Source organism: Embiotoca jacksoni, unplaced genomic scaffold (genome assembly GCF_022577435.1).
Source record: "Embiotoca jacksoni isolate LCO1_2020_lvr unplaced genomic scaffold, fEmbJac1.0.p SCAF_18, whole genome shotgun sequence".
In the NCBI taxonomy this organism is placed as follows: Eukaryota; Metazoa; Chordata; class Actinopteri; family Embiotocidae; genus Embiotoca; species Embiotoca jacksoni.
This window is the reverse complement of record NW_027185318.1, coordinates 7,660,987-7,678,347: the sequence shown is the minus strand read 5'-3', so window position 1 is coordinate 7,678,347 and position 17,361 is coordinate 7,660,987. Positions and strand designations below refer to the sequence as shown.

The 17,361-nt window shown below is 45.1% G+C and overlaps 1 protein-coding gene across 7 annotated transcripts in view; it reads right to left on the bottom strand.

The window, feature by feature from the left end:
• Nucleotides 1–17,361, bottom strand: part of meis2a (Meis homeobox 2a) — an 81,644-nt gene that overhangs the window by 42,631 nt on the left and 21,652 nt on the right. For 6 of the 7 annotated variants that reach the window (XM_069152485.1, XM_069152490.1, XM_069152491.1 and 3 more), the window contains exon 8: nucleotides 5,377–5,522. In XM_069152485.1, coding sequence (XP_069008586.1) covers nucleotides 5,377–5,522 — 146 coding nt within the window. The remainder of the gene's footprint in view (nucleotides 1–5,376; nucleotides 5,523–17,361) is intronic. The other variant, XM_069152486.1, reaches the window with a different exon arrangement.

The window sequence follows — 17,361 nt, the reverse complement described above, 5'->3', positions numbered from 1 at the left end:
GTGTCTCTGTTTTCCAGGGTCGCTGAGCAGCCAACATTAGAACACAGTGACTAGACAATAGCTCGGCACCAAAACTTAAAGCCCCCCACACACACACACACATACATCCCCCCCTTCCCTCCCAAAAGGTCTCCTCCAAACTCATTATCAATGACTTTCAATGACTCCGGTGCTAAACATCCCCAAACTATCCTGTTATATTGTCACTAACATCTGTTTTGCAAACACACACAAAGCAGCGGGTCTTGTCACAAAAGCAACGTGATGACTCTCTTTTCCTGTCTTCCACTGATAGTCACACACATTTGGGTAGCGGCAGTGAACCAAACTGTCGCCTGGGTTGCTACGGGTGACTGGAGAACTGACTTTTGGGCTCCTGAGGCAAACAAGCACATGACAGATTAGTGTGTGGGCCTCCTCCAGGCTTGCACCTCTGTGACCCTTAGGAGCCCCCTCTTTACCCCCTCCTCACCCTTGCTCTTACCCCTAAAACCCACTACCCTGCCTCTCCTTTGTCTCCACCCTCTCTTCATCCAAACTCCAAACAACCTAAGGAGGTGGAAAAGCAAAGTGACTTTTAATCACCGTTACTTCTTTATAATATATCTATATTTAAAAAAAAAAAAATAAAAAAATAAAAATAAAATAATAATTCAGTATAAATTATAATAATAATACTAATACTTTAAAATAAAAGCTACAATTGAACAATGTAATTGCACTAAGTTACATGTTAGTGAAGTATGCATGTATTTAAATAGCCATGTCCTCTGGAAAGAAAAAATAGGCGCCAACAAATATGGAATAAACAGCTTTCGGCAGTTCAACGCTAAAGGAGGAAGGGCTTGGGTATTTCAAACTGTTTGCAGATGTGTGTCTCCACCAGTTAAGTGTTGGTTGTACTGGAACAACACGCAAGGATTACAAGGACTAGAGAAGCTTAAACAAAACTGGGGATACCACGGGGCTGACTGTTTAGTCTACTCAAACAACATGCCCTCTCTTTTTGCGGGATGGACTTGTACATTTGTTTATCGTATGGAACAAACATCCGTTGCCAGGGTTTGGCCTTGCCTGCGCCCATGTCTTGTGAATGACCCTAGCTGGCTCTTTTATGTGCGTCTATAAAGGGTGGCAGAGAGAGCAGCTCCCATAGGAGGGCTCGACCTGACGATGACACCCTGTTGTCATGGAGACTAATGCTATGTTGGGCTTGCATTGGGAGTGTGTGTGTGTGTGTGTGTGTGTGTGTGTGTGTGTGTGTGTGTGTGTGTGTGGGAGGGGGGCACTGTCACTAGTGTATCTAATGATGTTTGCAGCACAATGCGCTCAACTCCTCACAAAGGTCCTCAATTTAGTGAACGCCTGTATTAGCAGGGTCCATGCCACATTGGCATCTTTGAGCTGCGTTGCAATTTTTCTTCCAGGTGTACAAGAAAAGCATTGAATCACTTCAGTGAAAAAAAGTCAATACTCACATTGGTACTACAATTAGGAGGATAAAAGCAAATGATGTATCATACTAATAACTAGTTAAATGCCATATAATTATACAAAAGCATTTCTTATCTGAACATTCAGTTCTACTTCACAGTCCAAGAGCTCTCCTCCAAATGACCAAAGGATATATCACTTCCCTTTCAGGGAGCCCAGGGGACCAATACACCTGGCTTAGCAGCTTAACAGCATTTCCCCAAACACCCAGGCCAAAGGGTGGCCCAGCGCAGAACCTGAGACGCTTGATGCTTGAGAGGGCTACCTACTTACTCATCTGACTGACCAGTCTCCCTCTCTCACACAATCTTCCTTCTGGCTCACACATACACACACTTATGCAAACTTTGGACCTGGCCTGGTTTGCTCCTGAGGTCCCCCTATTTATTTTCATAGGTGTTTGAGGGTTTACACTACAGTCAAAAGACAAGGCCGGAGCCCAGAGTGGTATCTTTGTATCTGAGTGCTTCCTGTTTTCATTGCAAGGCCGACCCTTGTCTTTACAGGGGTGAGTAAGGGCTAGCGGGGGGCTGGCAGGGGTTGAGAGGGAAGGAAGGCCAGGGGCGCCGAGGGGCTAATTGTAAATTTTAGAGTTTGCTTTTTCCAAACACAAAAGGGCATCACTTTTTGCAACAGTAAGAGAAACTCCCATCGCTGACTTTCTTTTTCTCCGTCTGCCACAATCTGTTATCACTCCCCTCTTTTTACACTTCCTCTATCTACCTATCCACCTCTCTCTTCTTCTTGTCCTGAATGTTGTAGTCCATGCTTTTGAAGTGCAGCAGAACATTTTACCCCTAACAGTGAAGTTTACCTTTCTGATAACATAATCTCCCTGTAGTATTGAAAAGCTTATACCAACAGTCTGGGATTTCCCTTCCCCTAATGTGGCTGGAAGACATCCAGAAACTCATGGCAAGGGAGGAGGTGTGTGTGTGTGTGTGTGTGTGTGTGTGTGTGGGGGGGGGGGGGGGGGGGGGGGGGGGGGTATTAGAGAGAAAGAGTGGGAGGGAGGATAGAAGAAGGGAGTGCAGAGACAGTCTGACCCTCTTCTGCCAGCTAACACCAGCTGATCTGTCCAGCCGTTTGCCAATTACACATGGGGCATTTAAGGTTTCCAGCTCACGTGCTCTCTAGTGCATGTGCATATGGCCTCGACATAAAAGAGGTCAGGGTTATCACGGCTTCTCTGTAGAGTCTTTTCATGTTTTGTGAGATCAATATGGTGCAAAAACTGCATGTTTTTCCTCTCTGCTGCAATATTAGCATGGTAGAGTTGGTGGTTAATGTGAGGTTACTTTATGTATGAGACAATCTTGTGATTTCTCCCAAGAGAGTGTGAGGTCAGAGTACAGCGAGTGAAGGCGGGAGGGGAGCAGGAGAGGGCAATTTTGTTATACTCAATCTAAAAGCCAACAGTTGTTACTATTGGCCTGTGTTGTTTTTTTGTGTGTGCGGAGGGGGGTCCTGTCCTTTTGAGCTTTTCAGAAGATGTGACAATGGCTGGATGTTGAGAACATATGTAGAGAGACCCCTGTGGCTCATGGAAGAGGAGCTCCATGCTGGCCCCTCAGTTTGAGAAAATACAAGGCCGCTCCTTTCACTCCTCACCCCTCAGTTAATGAATGCGTGAATGGCAGAATGCCGCTATAGGCCATTCAGGGGCCAAAGTCCCCATGAATTCACCCTTGCACAAACGCATCCAGCTATGGCAAATACATTTGCTTAACAAATTAAAAGAAAGGAGAATGGTTAATGGGTGTGTGTGTGTGTGAGAGAGAGTTTATGGGTGGGAGAACTGGATGGTGAGAAGAGAAGGGGGATAATTCAATTAGTCCTCTTCCTCAGCAGAGAAATGAAGGCAGGTTAAAAGGGAGGGATTATTATTTGTACAAGACTGGCCAGGGCTCTGCACAAAAGAAACAAATAAAGATTGGAGAACATCTACAAGCAGGGGATGCGATAAAGGAGAGTGAGTTGGAGAAAAGAGGGCCTTGAAAGCTCTGCTCCGTCTGAATTAACCAGCTCTCTGAAAAATGTGCCTAACTTTGGGCTTTTCCCTCCTCCTTTCCTCACCGCTCTTTCAATTCAGTTTTAAAACAATTCTAAAGAAAATTGTTGGCGACTCCCCCAAAAGGTCTGTGTGAGGCTTACACCAGAAAAAAATGCCGAATTTTGAGGAAATTTCTAGTCTAAACATAAGATGTGTTTATGTATTTTGTGCATGTGTATATGAACTTACAGTAAATTCCAATTATTTTTTGTTTGTTCTAGTCATACACAAACAAGGCCTTCTACCAAACGTTGTCCAAGCTCAGGGGAAAAAAGAAAGAAATATTCTCTCAAGTAATAGTAAAATAATACAAAAAAAAGTTGCGCTTCCCTCCCGCCAGCCCCGAGCCTGTGAATGAAGCTTGGTGTGTACAGCTTGGTGAGAGGTCTCCAGTCAGGGAGCGATGGAGCTGTGAACAGCTGTGAAGTCATTTTGATAATGATGAGAATAATAAGCGTGCAGACTGGCGTGGTGGAGCCGCTAAGGCCTGCGAGGCTCAGGGCTTTGCTGTTGCAGCTTCACTGCTCCTGAATAGATAAAAGTGATTAAAGCACTCCTGATTATCCCTGACCAATATGTAATGGATTTACAGCCCTTTCAATTAGGCTGTATTTGCTGGCCGCTTATTACTTGGGCTTTTGGTTAGGTAATCAGGGTACAGGGGCTTTGAGCAGGGAGTGGGCACTGTGGTGGCGGTGGGGGCTACAGGGTGCACCTGACCCTCTTAAATGTGTGGATGATCTTTAAGACTAGAGCTCTAAACTAAGTCCCTTCTACTTTCTCTGTGCCTTCTTTTACTTTGCCCAACACCCCCACACCCACCCTCTACATTGTCCCTCCATCTCTGGGGCAGCGAGCCACGAGCTCAGGCAGCTTATGTGTCCCAGCGTGGCCACCTCCTTCGGAAATCTGACCCGTGTTGCAAAATCAATACAGCCTGATGTTCTGATAATGTCCCGACATTAGCAAGGGTGAGGGGACATGTGGACCAGCGCCTTTTACTAGGACATACACAGATAGGCAGGAAACTAGACTGACACACAGAGAACAGCTGGGCAGAGAGTATTTCATCATTTTACTAAATATGTTTGAATTACTGTGGCATTTTAATATTTAATCGAAGTCGTGTAGCATCTTTGTGTTTAGTGGAGTGAAGGATCCAGTGTCAGAATTGTCTGACTGAAACAAACAAACAATTTCCCCTCAGCTAGAGAGGAGAAATAAATTAGTATGTGCCATCTCGACCTTACACACAAGCTAGAATACCACCAGGTCAATTGGATATTAAAATGTGAAGCTGATCAAGACATGAATAGATTAAGTCTCCACTCACCCCAAATGGGGGGGGGGGGGGGAACTGCATATTGAAAGACATGACATATAGCTGCAGACCTACAATCTGAACCCTAAATCTTTACACACCTTTTTCACACTTCCAATCATTCCCCGGTAACTACCACTCTGTCTCTTAATCTGCTGACAGACCTCCTTCTTCGGGCAAGACAAACAGTGCATCTCATACCGGAGTAAATGTCATGGACTGTCGGGCCATTTCGCTCTTACTCAGAGTGTGCTGAGCAGAGCAAACAGTCCAGACTGATTAGATTGACCTGGTCACTGTGTCCCTCTGACAGGTGGCTGACAGGTGAGCATCTCAATGCTGCCGTCACTCACTCACTCCCTGCCTACCTCAGTAACTCCTGTCACAGGTGTGTGTGTGTGTGTGTGTGTGTGTGTGTGTGTGTGTGTGTGTGTGTGTGTGTGTGTGTGTGTGTGTGTGTGAGGTTTTCATCCAAAGTCTATATTCAAAATGTAATGTCTGTGCTTACCGTGAGATGCTGGAACAGCCACGCCCTCATGATGTTAGTGGCCACCTTCGGGAAAATGCCACGCTTTTTCTGCCTCTTCTTGTCCTTGTCTGGATCGTCGTCATCCCCTGTGCCAGGCGATGCAACGCTGTTGTCTAAGCCATCTCCTGGACGGAAACCAAACCCAGGGTTAAATAACATCCCCGGACCACACCACTGACATAGAAAGTACAACAGACAAAAAAAATCCTGGTGTAAAAACTCTCAAAGCTGAAACAGAAGTACAGAGAGTCTGAGTTTAAGGCTCATGAAAGATGGATAAATGGACAAATACCACAGATATCTATTGAGGAATTCATAGCACCGCACAAAGGCCGAGAGAATCGCTGCAGCAAAGCCAGTGTTGTGTAGACATGATATGGAGGAAGGGGGATTTAGATGGCCTTAGAAGAAGGCCTGTACAGAAAGGATGGGGTTTACACAGAGGCCTCGCCGAGCATTTCTATACCCCAGAGCATGAGAGAGGGGAATAGGGGTTAATGACTCTAATGTTATGGTTGGACGCTGAAACACTAGGTTCCTCATTCGATTTAGGAGGAGGAGGAAAGGGGAAAAAAAAAATGGACAAGGAGCCTTCAAGTACAGTAGAGGCTTGGACTCGTCATTAATTCAATTAAATTTGCATGCTTGACATAATGTAGAGCATTTTTTTTTTCATCTTTTGAAGAGAGCCAAAGGGGACAGGAGGAAGTTATGCAGATGTGTACAGTAACACGCAGACATTTGTGAATTCACGACATCCAGTTGAGGTGCTCGAGTATTAAAGTAGATATGTGATTTGGGGTGTTTCATTGTTACACTCCAGTGCACATAATGGACTCGTCCTCTGCTTCCCCCACCCCACCCCACCCCAAACCCTGAACCCTCCCCTCCACTCCACACACCCCCATTCCGCCACAAGATTAGCATGACAGGCCAGCGGCGGCTTTGCCTGCATTAATGTCCATCAGTGTTTGATTTCATGAGGAAAGCACGCACACACCCCGGCACGATTTCTCTTTTAAATCGAAGTTTCCATCTTTGTCCCTTGCCTTTTTCTTGTTCCTCTTCCCCGGCATTAATTGTGCATTAGCAAAAATGATTTACTTTTAACAGTCATAGTTATTTTTTCTTGCCCACGGGCACAAATGCCTTGAAAGCCTTCCTTGAGGGCATCTAAATTATGTATCTGAAAAACTCCTCCACTACGGAAGAGAAGGACCCTGACATTCTGAAAATTCAGACTCGCATGTCCTCCTGTTTTTGGGGAGGCATCAATCACAACCACCTATACAAGCCTTAATCTCGCATAAATATTTGAACTAATAACATTAAAAAGGGGGAAAGAAAAAGGATCCGACTGGTGGTGTAATCAAATGCAAAATAAATGAAGAATACAAGGACAGCAGGGGCTTGCACTCTAACTACTTTCTCCCACTTTCTTCTTTCTTTTTTTCCAGATCCTTTTTTTCTCCCCCTTGTTTTTCCCTCTCTTTTTCTTCTGTGTCGTTCTTTTTTGTCTATGCACAGTGTTTTCCTTCCACATCATTAGCGCAAAGCCACACGAAAGAGGAAAACAGAGAAGTGCCGACTTTGCGCTCCCTGTGGGAAGTTAAAGAAGCAACAGCCCTTGTGAAGGACATACGGGGAACAGGGACACAGACTAGGGGTGTTGTAATTGTAGAATGGGCATTCATTAGTGACAAATGCCATAAATCCCAGGCTAAGTACAAATCCTTGTTCAGGAAAGCCTAAAACAATAAACTTTGGTCTGGCCATAGCCCTACCCTAACTGTGAGGGGCTTCCTGAGAAATGTGACCCAGACGGAAGCTAAGTCTAACTCCCCCAGTTTGCTTCCAAACTTCAATCAAAACACAACTAGTGAGCTGTGAATTTTAACCACCCCCCTTTTGTTTCTCTGCTTTTGAGCTCCACTGAATAATGTTGATACACAGTTTGGTGTTTGTTTGTATGCCACTAGGTTTTGTGTTGATTTTCGAGCTAGTCTCCAAATCCCTCTCCTGCTGTGAGCAGTCAGGCTCATCCAATAGAACCACACAGTGGCCAAAAGGCTGGCAGATTAATTTTATTGACGTTTCCATTTTCACTGCAATGCGATAGCCTTCCCCCCTGGCCAGGGCCAGAGCGACCCGTGCGTATTTACAGACTGACCTGTCACTTCATTACCCAGCATGCTCGCTGCCTCCTGCCCTAGCCTGCAAGGATGAAACCGGACTCCAGCGCGTCTCAGGTCCTCTCTCCCTCTCTTACATGCACATGGATACTGACATGTATCCACAGATCAGACGTGTGGCCTTCAAGCATTCATTCCGTGTACAGTTGTTTTATATATATATATGCATATTCTAAATAGAGAATGAAGAAAATCAAGTGTGGACAGAACATGAAAAGAATGAAAGAAACAAAGAAAGAAGAGGAACAAGAAGAAGCAAGAGCAATAAAGGAGTAGAAATAGAATAAAGAAGATCCAACTTGCACAACCTCATTACATCTAAAGGAGAGCTGGTGCTTTGCATCCACCCCCACTCCTTTCTTATGAGCGAGAGAAGGAACGCTGCAGGGCAAATTGTCCCAAACGCTAATGGCTTCTGACTGTTCCCTGGCAACTCTGCCATTCTAACCTGTGTGGATGTGCACTCTCAAAAAAAAAAAAATCGGGGAAGGCGGAAAAAAAAAAAAGAAGAAAAAGTGCAGGGCAGAGCAGGGGGAAGCGTCCCATCATCTGGCCATGTGACACAGATGGGGGTTGGCTATTAGGAGGCAGTCGAAAGGCCTAAGGGAGCCGAGGTGCTGGAGTGTAGCCCCAGGCACTTTTGGAAAAGCAGCGCCCTTGGAGACGGAAAAAAGACAGCCCCCTCGTCCCCCACCCCCCTCTCTCTCTCCCACTCTCTTTCTGTCTTCCCTCAACCTTTTCCTCCGCTCTCCTTCTCCCTCACTCGCTCTATCAAGATCTTGACTTAAAGTGCTGGCAATGAAAGTTTCTGCACGCATTTTCATACGCATGGAAACAGAGAAGGTGTAATCAGGCAAGATGGAAGACAATGACCGCACGCAATGAGGGTGAGAGAGAATGAGCACACTGGCAAACAAACAAGCACCAAGTCCAAGAGCACATTACGCTCACATACATTCCCTCTCTCATCACCAGTGGGTGGTTATTAAAAATGCATTCAGATATATCTCCTTGTGAGTAAATTGGTCTCAGGGCTGAGCTCATTAACGGGTTGGGATAGGACTGTAAACACATTGCAACTCTGCTTATCTAATGTCGGCACACTCAGGGTCGCTTCAGGATTTCTTGCACAAAACAAAAACGTGTTTAGTACAAAGTGTCCTACAGTCTCTTCTGAGAGTACGTGCAACTTTTAGGGGAGTCTTAATGACTCCAGAGCTCATGCTTCATGTCTTCGAGGTACCCTTCCCCTAAGGGAGCCACTAAAGATATAGTCAGCCCTGGAAGTATTATGGATATGACCATGAGTAACACATAGTGCAGCTATAAGTACAACAATACTGTCCTCCCTACTGTTGCGCTACCATTCTCATATACTCGTGCATGAATAAATAATGACTTGTCAATAGCTGGAAAACACATTCAAACCCCAGTCATGGTTAGTTATCAAATAACACTCCAGATTGGTCCCCATACCATTAATACACATACTGAAGAGCCTCTAGACAAGCTTTAGATGTTGTGTGTGTATTATTCTAAAGGCTGTGCAGAGATTTTGCACTGGGAGGCCCCGGCGTTTGTTTCAGGGTAATGAAGCAAGAGTGTAGAAGCAGTGGCTTATGGAAGCTGTGGTTAAAGTGACTAATTACAACGGACCCCCCACGCCCCCCTGTCAGCCCAAACTAGTCAGGCATGTTCACCCAAGCTCACCCAAATAAGGAGAAGAGAAAAAAAAACAAAAAACCACAAGGAGAGTTCGCAGGAAAGAGGAGTAGATGGAGAACAGAGGATCAGAGCTTTGCTTCTTTGGCCTTCTCTACCTTAGCACACACACCACTGTGACCGGGCCCTCCACCTCTCCCTCCAACACCCTCCTATTACACCACCTCTCTCCCTGCAGGCTTGGTCGCAGAGAATGAAGAGAAAAGAAGAGAGGGGGGGGGGGATTTAGAGCCTCCCTTTTCCCTCTTTTTCTCCTCAACTTTTCAGCCAACATAAGCGGCGTTTAGCACATTCAGTCCCCCAAATGGCAGCGAATGAGAGAAGCAGTGGGGGCTCCTCTTTTGTCCGTCTGGTTACCCCTTTTATTTACTCTGGATTTACGAAGGGGTCTTTGCCGGCTCTGGGACCACATGCTCTTGACGCGCGCACGCACGCACGCGCACACACACACACACAATCTCTCTCAAATACACACACACACAAACACGTTGAGGCTCTATTCACACTAGTAGAACGGCCGAGCCCTCTGTTGCTCTGTGCCGACTCGACTGGGGATTACAGGTCTTCTTGCTATAACCGCATGCTAGCAATATGCTTTGCACTCGCGTAACATACAACATAGACAAGTGCTAACGAGTAGAACATAATCCCCTTTAATGATAAAACACACACTCAGGCATCCAATTTCTAACAGTAAGTAAGCCATTGGTGTGTTTGTGTGTCTTTGTGTGACCACACACCATATGGTTTACTGCGCTCATTCAGATCCATACAGTAGATGAGGGCTCTAAACGGAACTGTTTTAGTGTGGCTGCTGCACCACTGCAGCCAGTGTTTTACGCTGATTATTTCCTGATCTGTGCTTAAACAAGCAGCAGCCCCTTGCACTGGACCATAAAACAACAGCTTAGTAAACAGCAAGCATGCTGACAAATTGGTAGCGCTCGGGCCGGAGTCATTAACAGCCTTAAAACCTGTCAGAGCAATTACAACAAACTCTCTCCTTCTGCAAGTCTCCCTGCCAAACTCAGATGTCACTACCCGCCTCCTCTTTACCACCCCCTTAACTACCAGGACACTGGCTAAAGGTGAATGAGGAAACGCTACTGGTTTTTTTTTTCCCCTCTCTCCTCAAACAGCCATGACACCTCGTAGAAACGAGGACAAACCTCCATCTCAAACACAGCTGTATCTGCATCCTAGGGGCTACAACCGAGCGGTTCCTTTTGCATGAGAAATAATGTGTAGTTGTCTCCCCCCAAAAACACATCATTAAGTGTTCCCTTAAATGAAGTGGAATAAGAGCTTCTAATTAGATGGGTTTTTTTCTATATTGGGGAAGCGAGGCAGTCAGGCAGTAAGAAAGGCATGGAGGGAAGGAAGGAAGGAGGTGGGTGCAGGGGGGGTGTGCAGTTGCTCAACAACTCCTGTACCTCTTCTCCTCCCTCCCTTCTCCGCCCCTTCTCTAAGCCCTCTAACCCTGCCATCAGGCAGATATCTCTCTGTCATCCCCGGAATGCTGCAGATAACTATCGCCTCTCCACCGACACAAGGCCTCTCTCCTCTCACAGGCACGCCCGCCGCTGACCCCACCGCGCACATCCCTACCACAGAGGGCGAGCTTGAAGTGGAGGGAACAGAGAGAAAGAGAGGGGAGGGGTGAGTGTGTAGGGTTGGAGGTAAAACTTGTTTTTAACAGCCAGTTAGACTATTTTACCTTTTAACCCAAAATATGGGCTGGAGCAAAGCCACCCTCCCCTTTCAGCTTCTCCCCTGGAGCCAAAGAAGAGTAGTTCGTCCAGCAGCAAGAGGGAGGAAAGGGGGGCGAGCTGCCTGGTTACTGCCTTTTCTCCAGAGTCACTGCCAACACCTCTCTTGATCTTTTCATAAGATCATAATCTGCCAAGAACCTAAAATGCTTGTGCGTTTAACCTGCTTCCTGCAACCAACAATTACATGATAAATCAGGACTTTGAGGTTCACACAATGATTCACGTTGATTGGTTAAGGAATCTTGATGCTTTTTCTAATAAGTTCCTCCAGTTCTGTACATATATGTGTGGATATAAACACACAGAAAAGTGCTGCTTCTACACAGATGTGGATTCCATATAAAAGACTGCATGTCAGCTGCGACAAGGCTCTGCCATCAAAAGGGGGCTTTATTTGAGGAGGGGGAGAAAAAAAGATCCAAAGAAAAGAGATGGAATAAAGATGTATAAAAGAAAGGAGGCAGGCTGTTGCAGATGTCAGGACCCAATTTGCATGAATGGCAAAGGGCTAAATTGCAGGGGATGGGGGAGCTACCCTCCACCCACTTTTTTTTTTTTTTTGGGGGGGGGGGGGGGGGGGGGACTAAAAGGGAGTTGTGATGCCCATGACTGCCCCTCACTCAGCAGACAGGGATCAGTGGCTAATGAAGGGCTTTGGGTCTCCACCAGACATTTCACACTCTCTGCCTCCCTGACAACTCCACCCTGCTCCCCCTGCACTATGGCACTGCACAAGAAACAGACGCTGCTCTTCCCTTACATTCAGAATCGAATGGGGGCTAATTGGTCTCGCAGGTAATCTCGGTTCATCACTTGTTCCGTCATAAACATATTTGCAAACCTGCCAATGTAGCAGTCCAAAACCTTGTTTCTGTCGACCCCGACTTCATCCGACGTTTTATTTTTTTCCTTTATATGGCACAATGGAGCTATTCTTATTGGTTAAAACTGAATATATCGACACTCCTCACTCTATAATTTATAATTGTTTCAATAGAAAAACAAGGCATGGGTGCACTTGGAGAAGCATACCTAAATCCTAAGGCTTGATGCTGCATTAAATATTAAAGAACAGGTATTTCCCAAAAGTAATTGGGGCTATGTTGAATTGAAACAAGCGTGATCATTAGTAAAACAAGCTGCTTCCGTACTTTGCAGCATGCTTCCTAAAAATTACCAAGGTGCTCTACTTTGGAATGATAATGTTGTGAAAGCGGGGGATAAAGAGAGGAGACAGAGCTAAAGCAAACAAAGAGATGGAGACCACGCAGATGCATCATATGGATCCATTTGCTAGAGAAGAAATGGCTTTATAATCCCCGTTAGGAACTATTGTATATCAAAGTGTTCTACCTAAACCACCAGAAATAGCATGTGTATGCTGGTTGCCAGTTTGAACTGAGTATGGTTTGGTGAATCACAGCAGCCAACACTTTTGGAGGCAATGTATGATAACAGCGTAAACAGGGATTCTCTACCCTCAATTACAATTAAAAACCAAACAAACAAACGCACAGTTTTTTTTTACAGAACGAGGAGGACAACTTGGATTTATTGCAGACATCTTTGCCACACCTGATGGACAGTGGCATCAAAGAGTTTAGCAGAGATGGTGTTTTTTTTTACATGGAGCTGGGAGGGGTTGTAGAGTAAATGAATTAAAAGGTTTATAAATCAACAAGTCAACCATCAGATTGTAGCCTCTGCTCAGCAGCCCTCTCATCAGCCAAATGCCATGAAGTTTTTTTTTTTTCCCTCCTCGCTCTCTTTTTTTTTTTTTTTTTTTTTTTTTTCACACAAATGTCCTGGAGGCAGGGAACAAAGCGAGCAGAACTGATTACTGCACTGTTGCTCCGCTCCGCCAGTCTAAACTCTGTTTGGCTTCCTAATGAGCTCACTAAAAACCCAATTCATCACCCATAACCCCTTCTCAACCTGCCTTGAAATCCCCCATTATGGGGAGTCAAGGACAGTCCGTTTACAGGCCTTGAGCTGGGGTCAAGGGCTGCGAGCGGTGGACGGATGTGGCCGTGACAACAGTGTGGCCAAGGTTATTTTGACACAAGGGATACTTTCAGTGTCTCGTCTGCCCCCCCCCCCGTACAGAAATGTGGTCCCCATATGCCATTAATTTAATTCCTGCTAATCTTCTCCTCTCCTGATTGTCACCCTCCATTGATTTTACACAGCTAAAAAAATATATTTGTATTTACTACTTTAACATAGTGTTTTTTATTTTTTTTATTTTTAAAGTCTTACACCAACCTCCCCCCCGGCTCTTATGCCCCCCTATTTTGCAATACCAGCGGTGTCCCAGCCTGAGCGGAGGAATGTCCGGCTCGATGGCTGCAGCAGCGGGAATGTCCTGTTCTAGTCAGCTTTCGCACCAGAGATTTCAAGTTTAATACCCTTTCGTCCCATCCCTGCAAAGACAGGAATTTGGTGGGAAGGGAATTTAGTGGGGTGATGGGTAGGGGGGTTTAAAAAGAGTGGGATACAGTTGGTCTATTAAGATTGGGGCAAAGGGTGGGAAGTGTGGAGAATGTTGTAGGTATATGACAAACCAGCTGAGAAATGGGATAAAGAAGAAAGTGTGTTGGTCGGAGGGAGGGGTCAGAAACGGAGAGGTGGAGGAGGAGGACAGCAGAGGGTCGGGGTAAACTCCCACAGTTCCTCATTACATGGAGCTGAAATGATCCTCCTGACACCTGAGCTGTAAGCTAGAGATTACAGAATTGATGAATCCTTGGTTTAAAATGCAGCTGTTTTATTCTGCTTTAGTAATTAATTCTTTTTCCGATAGTGTATTGATTAAGCGTAGCCCCTGATAAAGTTCAAACTGAGAGATCCCTCCAGGGCTTTGGGTTGGCCTGCTCTAGAGAGTCAATGAAAACTTCCTCCCTTCACCTGCATCTCTCTCGCTCTCTCCCCGTCAGTGCAGTTTACCCTCATAAATTAGTCAGATCTAAGAGGATCTTGCTTAGTTGATACTTGCTTTGTCTGCCCTCTTGCTGATATATTTCCCAGTTCATTTTTTCATCGAATCAAACCAAAACAAATTCAGATGCCCTTATTGCCAAGTCCAAAAAACAAAACTCACCAAAACATGAATTTGAGGAGTTTTGTTCTCCTTACTGAGTTACTACATGTGCTCATGGATGCAACTTTTTCACCTAGCTGCTTCACTTCACCCTCCTCCCTCCCTCTCACCCTAACAGAGAATCATGGCATACAGAATGAGAGCGTCTCTTTTCACAAAACTACTCTTTCATTCTTTTTATCACTGCATTTTTCCATACAGCTGCGAGTGAGAGTCTGATCAACAGAGGGTAGAGTGGGTCTCTCCGGGGAGCCAACTAGCAGAGAAATCAGATACAGCTTTACAAGAGAGTCAGCCGCTCATGTCTTGTCAAGACCCCTCACCTACCGGCTCCTTTACAAGTCAATAACCAGGGCCCAGTGTCCTCCACTGGGCCCTGGCACACATTCACCTCTTCCTATAGGAAGCAGGGGGAGCTATGTGTTGGATCCATGGTAAAATCCAACATTATTTTATATTCAATTATAGAAATTATGTTAGATTTCCGCTATGAAAATCCTTCAAAGACATAAATATATTTTCACCATGCTAGCTGTGGTGGGACACTACGTTTGTCCCCAATATCCAATATGGACTCTTCTGACGTCCCTGTAATGCATAGTGACAAATAATTGGTGACCCCATGAAGACAGAAGAGACAGTTAAAAGCCCTTTTCAATATTAGAAACTAATGAAAGAGTGAATGAATTATGAAGGGAGAGCGGAAAAATATAATTAGAAGGGGGAAGTAGTGCTTAATACATTTACTTGAGACTATTTCCTTTCGTTAATGGGACTGCAGCATGCAGAGATAGGGGTTTTGATGAGGCTGGTATTGACTGTCCACCCTGCTCCTTAAGGTAAATCCAGCAGGTCATTTCATTAAGACCCAATTCCATGGCACTAATTTTGATTTTAGGGGCTTGACAGCTGTTGGCGGTGGAAATTGCTATGGCAGGATCAGCGAGAGAGAAGCCTATTACTGCTGTGAAAAATACAAATTGCAAAGCCTCGGTTCAAATTACTGCCACTCTGCCTTGCTGACCCACCAAAAGTCGTATTTCATGACGCTCATAGACGTTACCTTTTGATTAGCTGCATGACAAGAGGGAGTACGAAGAAACGACAATCTACAGTATTTTGGAATAATACGAATTATTGAGAATGTACTGTACCTACATACATACTGTACCTAGAGCCAGTAATGTGAGTAATGTGACCAAAGAATTAATACAAAAAAAGTTCTGTGGTGCAATAAAGCTATACATTGCGCTGCTGCTCTATTGCACTGTATTAGATTCAAGCGTTTTCCTGATGTTTTGATATGAAGGAATCAAAATATTAGAAAGACCTTCATATATAGTGCATCTGAATTATTGATACAAACATCACCAACGACTTGAATGAACAAGTTTCTACCACGCTGATTGTTGATTCAACAGTCTCACAAAGGTAGGGTTGTATTACAATACACATTTTCAGTGGTTTCTCTTTTCCTGGGAAGTTAGTGCAGTTTTTTTCTTTGTTTTCTAAATGAGACATTACTGTTGGTCTGGCAGTGAGATGGACCTAACTCGCAGTGGAAGCTCTTAATCGCCCTGCCTTGCAAGTTAATATGCAGCATTAAAGTTCCAGAATGAAGAAGAAAAAAGAAAAGCTCTTCTTCTGATGCTATTAATTAGCAGTGCTCTATAGCTCTCAGCTTTTTGAAGCTCTCCATCTCCTTTTGTTTCACCCTCTCTTTTCTTTCTTTTTTTTTGTGCGGCCTTCGCTATTGACTTTTCAATTTTCCCCTCACATCCACCCCCTGCACTAGCAGTAGCACCATTGCTTCTGCAGTGCTAACCCAGCCCAACAATACCCCCAAGCCCACTCTCCGAGACGCTGGCTGGGGAGCCCTGAGAGCTGGGCCAGCCCTACAGCTCCCACCAGCCCACCACTCACTCCCCACGAGACCAAAATCAAAGAGAGAGGCCCTTAAAATATAACCATGGGTATAATGAGGGTGCTCCAAAGAACAATAAGCATATACACCAAAGGAGAAAGGAGAGTAGGAGTACAAAAGAAAGAGAGAGAAAACTATAGGAATGTTGGCCAGAATGTGTTCTGGAGAAGTGAACAACAGAGAGTGGATGAGAAAAAAAAAAACCGCAGAACGATACTGTGCTGTGGGAGAGAGGGCAAAGGGCCACAGCCAGTGGTGATGGTAGCCTGGGCCACGCATCTATCCAACCACGTATCTGAACCCGAAACAACAAGGGGGTCTGCCGCATGCCTCTGGAGCCGAAGGGAGCCAAAGGGAGCACGACTAATTTCTCCACAACAATAGGCCTGGATGAGCGCCCATACAATGGCAGGTGCTTTGAATAGCAGCAGGGCCCTTGCAGCAGGGATCTTCTCCTCTCTCACTCCGAGGGCTTGGGCTCTGGCTTGTGTAACCTTTCATTTTCAACCAGGCTTCCTTTTGACTCATAAAGGATGAAAATGATCTCATGGGGGGCCAAAGGAGTAAGAGACAGCCAGGCCTGTGAGGCACGATTCAGACCAAGTCCGTCTGTGTTTTCTGTTACATGCTATGTGCCTCTTATTTCTTTCTCTCCATCTTTTTTCTCTGTCTCCATTCCTTTTATAATTGCTCTTTTCTTTCCTTCACATTCTCTCTCCCTCTATTTACATTCATTTCCTCCTCATTTGTTTGCTTGCCTTAATATAAATCCACATTTTTTTTCCTTACCTCATTCTCCTTTTTTTTTTTTTTTTCATTGACTGTTTGTCTGTTGTGTTGTTATTTTCTGCTGTGGTTGTGTTTGTTGTGCTGCTGCTGCTGCTGCTGGGCCGTCCTGTAGGCCATGATGCAGTGGAAAAGGCAGTTTTCCCCCCACCTTAAGAGCATTCTTTCCGGGGTCACAAGGTCAGGCTTCACAGATGTCTCCTGCAGACACTCAGTTGTCTAAGGACTGCATCCCTGGGAGTAAGCATTCGTACTAAACAATGCAGCTTTCCCCCTCACTTTGGAAAATGTTAAATGTTTTTTTTTTCTTCTCTTTTTTGTCTTGCTTTTTTCCTACCTTTCTGTTTTCATTGTTTTATGTTTGAATGAAGCAACAGAATGAGTGCAATCTTTTCCGAGGTGGAGGGTTTGTGCTGAGATAATAAAAGAAAGCACTGGTTATCACAAGATAGTGGTGTTTTCTTGCTG